Source organism: Microtus oregoni, unplaced genomic scaffold (genome assembly GCF_018167655.1).
Source record: "Microtus oregoni isolate MIOR12 unplaced genomic scaffold, Mior012 000017F_ref0000208, whole genome shotgun sequence".
NCBI lineage: Eukaryota > Metazoa > Chordata > Mammalia > Rodentia > Cricetidae > Microtus > Microtus oregoni.
The window spans coordinates 42,493,748-42,497,597 of record NW_024543076.1 but is presented as its reverse complement, the minus strand read 5'-3'; the positions used below and the strand labels follow the sequence as shown (position 1 = coordinate 42,497,597).

The following is a 3,850-nucleotide window of genomic DNA, read 5'->3' as shown; positions in this document are numbered from 1 at the left end:
ATATTCATTTTTAAAACTTGCTAGAAAGAAAAATACTCTTTGTACTCTATTTCAAATCTTTTTTTTTTCCAAAAGGTTCTACATTTTATTACTGGAGAAACCACTCCCAACTTAAACATGATCAAGTCTCCAGATTGTAAATGTTGAACTTCATCTTGTAACACTCATCAAGGATCACGATTCATCATTAATTGTTTTGCCATTCATTATTGACTCCTTACAGACCCAGCTTTGTTCTCCTCCAGTGTCTTCTCTTGGAGTTGTACCTGATTTTGTTGCCAGTTTTCATCCGAATCCACTGAGGAATAGGACAATTTTGCTTTTGTTTCTTAGCAAGGAGTCGCTTGATTCTGAAAGTCTTGTGAGAAGACATGGCGAGAAGGCTAGGCGGGCAGGTGGCGCACTATGGAGAAGGAAAGGTGAAGAGTATTTCAAATCTTTTAAAAACCAAAGTTAGTAATGATGTTGATTGAAGGAAATTGCTTCTGCATGATCATTTTATTTTCTAAAGAAACAGGTACTTCCAAATTTTAAGTATCATGCCATATAGCATACTAGAATAATATGAAAATATATTTTAAATTTTTCTTTCTATTTTGTTCCTTCTTTTATTTTCTTCTTTATCTTACTTGAATCATTGAATATTTTGGGTTCCAAAGAAATTATTTCCTTTTGAGGAATATGTGAATAGGATTGACACAAACTGGTTTAAGTATCAAAATCAATGACGCATTCACAAAAATACAATAGATATCTGAACAAGGTCTGACTGGAAAGTATGATGTAAATAAGATTTCTTTCTCTGAAGGAGAAGTTGATGTGTGAATTTATCCAATTTGTCACAATATATCCTGATTCAGAGAAAAGTACAAGACATTGCTGATACATACTCAAATGTATCTCTGTGTCTGGTCCTAGTACATTAGTGGCATTTTTCTACATGCTTCTAATTAGGAGATAGTGATACTCTCTTTAGAGCGTGTAAATTACTGCCTTATAGTAGTTGGTTTAGGATCACTGACTTTGTTGAAGGGACCAGCCTTGATATGGGGAGCCATTTTATTTTTTTTAATGCATATAATTGTGAAAACCACATAAAATATTCCTTTAAAATCATGTAACATCAAAAAAGTTTGTTGAGTGGTCAGTTTTACAACATTGTCACTGTTCTTTAGCAACAAATACTACTTCTTCCATTCTAATCCTTTGAAATTATATGATTTTTAGACATTTCTATCACCATGAAAAACAGATTATATTTAAAAATATTATATAAAGTTTTATATTCTTTTCTTCTATAGCTTCTTTCATGTATATTTTGAAATATATTTGTATCTACTTTAACTTTCTAATTTTCACTTCCCTGTTTTGCTCCAACATGTCACATTCATTTTTTTATTAATCCACTAAGCCCAGTTACTGCTGCATATTCCTATATAGGTGTGAGGACATCTAGTTGAGCATGGGAAACCAACCATTGGTCAAATCCTCCAGTAAGAATGATCCTTCCTTCCCAAGCAGCTCTCCAATGTCAAGAGTTCCTCAGTAAAGAGTAGTGTTGTACTATCATCTACTCAAATTTATTCCAAAATTTTGTTGACTTGATCTTGTGCAGATCTTGTATAGGAAATGCTAGCTTTTATGAGGTTTTTCTTGCCTAGAAATCCAAGTCATGGCCTGAAAACAGCACCAGACATTTCTCCTAGGTCTTCTATCATAGCTCTTCTATGATATCCTCTGAGCCTCTGTGGTTGTGGTACTAATACAGATATCTCATTTAGAAATGAGAAATCATTCTTAGTGGGACAATGTTGACATGTGTCTTATTCTCAGTATCTTCAGTATCCTTCCATCCACTTTTCTTTAATACAAAAATAAGTTTCTCTCTCAAGACTTACAGTAGCCTATATCTATGGGTATAAGCATAGATGTTTAAAAAATGTACTACTCAGGATTCTCTAAAATCACTATATATACTTTCTATAGTATATATAGAAGCAATACACCTTCTGAACACACACACACGTGCTTGTGTGTGTGTGTGTGTGTGTATGTCTGTGTGTCTGTGTAATTAGTTCTGTGATTGATATAATTTATTGGAATTTCAAACAGGGTGCACTCCAGCTAATCCAACAATGGTTAGCTGTGAAACTTAATGTCAAGAATCTTGTTATTACTGGATCCCATAAAGCTGGGTATCTCTACTTCAGCTGCTCTTCTTTATATGTACATATGTAAGAGTACATGAAATCTTAAATAATTTAAATCTGTATTAAGTTAATGACTAAGGAGGGTAAGTACTTTTTAAATGTTGGATAAACATGGTACCACTCACTGTTTTAATTTTATTTTTCCTTTAGCTGTGCAGAATCTTTTTTAATTTTACAATGTCAAGGTTGTCATTTGTTGACCTCAGTTCTTAGACAAGGGAATTCTTGTTTAGAAAGTCTTTCCCTTTACTTATATCAACTACAGCACTGTCTATGTTTTCTTTTTTTTTCTTTTCTTGTTTTTTTTTATTGAGAAAAGAAAAAAAAACATAAACAAAAATCAAGTTTCCACCTCCTCCCAGCCTCCCATTTCCCTCCCCCTCCTCCCACCCTTCTCCCCCTCCTCCCATCCTTCTCTCCCTCCCACCACTCCTCTCCCCCTCCCTCTCCAGTCCACAGAGCAGTCCGGGTTCCCTGCCCTGTGGTAAGTCCTAGGTCCTCCCCCCTCCGTCCATATCTAGGAAGGTGAACATCCAAACTGGCTAGGCTCCCACAAAGCCAGCACATTAAGTAGGATCAAAACCCCGTGCCATTGTCCTTGGCATCTCATCAGCCCTCCTTGTTCGCCATGTTCAGAGAGCCCAGTTTTATCCCATGCTTTTTCTGTCACAGTCCAGCTGGCCTTGGTGAGCTCCCAATAGATCAGCTCCACTGTCTCAGTGGGTGGGTGCACGCCTCGTGGTCCCGACTTCTTTGCTCATGTTCTCCCTCCTTCTGCTCCTCATTGAGACCTTGGGAGCTCAGTCCAGTGCTCCAGTGTGGGTCTCTGTCTCTATCTCCATCCATCACCAGATGAAGGTTCTATGATGATATGCAAGATATTCGTCAGTATTGCTATAGGATAGGGTCATTTCAGGTTCCCAATCCTCAGCTGCCCAAGGAACTAACTGGGAACCTCATCTTGGGCACTTGGGAGCCCCTCTAGGGTCAAGTCTTTTTCTTCTAGCAGTTTCAGATTTCATTTTAGTTCTTTGTTTAAGTTGGACAAATTTTTGTAAAATTTAAAAAGAAGATATCTAATTACATCTGTGCTTGTAGACATACAGTTTCACAGAACCTTTTATTGAAGACACTATTTATCATCCAGTCGGATTTGGCCATCTTTGCTAGATCTGTGGGTTGTATAGGATGTCTAGATGGATAGAGTCAGGCAAGTTCATTAGGTTAGGCCCTGGGAAATGATATAGGATATTTGACTTGGTGGGAAGTCTTCATGTTGTATGGAAGAACTGAATTGGTAATGGTGTTAGAGACTTTTATTATCACTTCAATCTGGTTGATGGCTATGAAGCTGTTTAATTTATTTATTCTGTCTTTTTAAATTTCGGTATGCTATATACTTCTAAGAAGTCTTTCTTTTTTAAGTTTATGGGATATAGGATTTTAAAATATGTCTTTATGAATTTAAAGCTCATTGATATCTTTATGAATGTCTATGTTTTATTTCTATTTTATTAATTACTTTTATTAATTTGGGGGTTCCCTATTTCTTCAATTAATTTGGGTAAGAGATCCTGAAACTTATTTATCTTTTCAAAGAACCAACTCTTCATTTTACAATTTTTTTCTATTGCTTTGGC

General features: G+C 35.9%; 1 protein-coding gene across 1 annotated transcript; it reads right to left on the bottom strand.

Annotated features, from left to right (window-relative positions):
- Positions 1-217: 217 nt before the first annotated feature.
- On the bottom strand, positions 218-373 carry LOC121458202 (60S ribosomal protein L39-like). Its single transcript, XM_041667309.1, has one exon. The coding sequence runs from the start codon at positions 371-373 to the stop codon at positions 218-220; it is 156 nt and encodes a 51-aa protein (XP_041523243.1).
- Between the last annotated feature and the right edge of the window lie 3,477 nt (positions 374-3,850).

Excerpts from the sequence above, each read along its gene's own strand:
- LOC121458202 (XM_041667309.1), bottom strand. The coding sequence starts at position 373 with ATGTCTTCTCACAAGACTTTCAGAATCAAGCGACTCCTTGCTAAGAAA.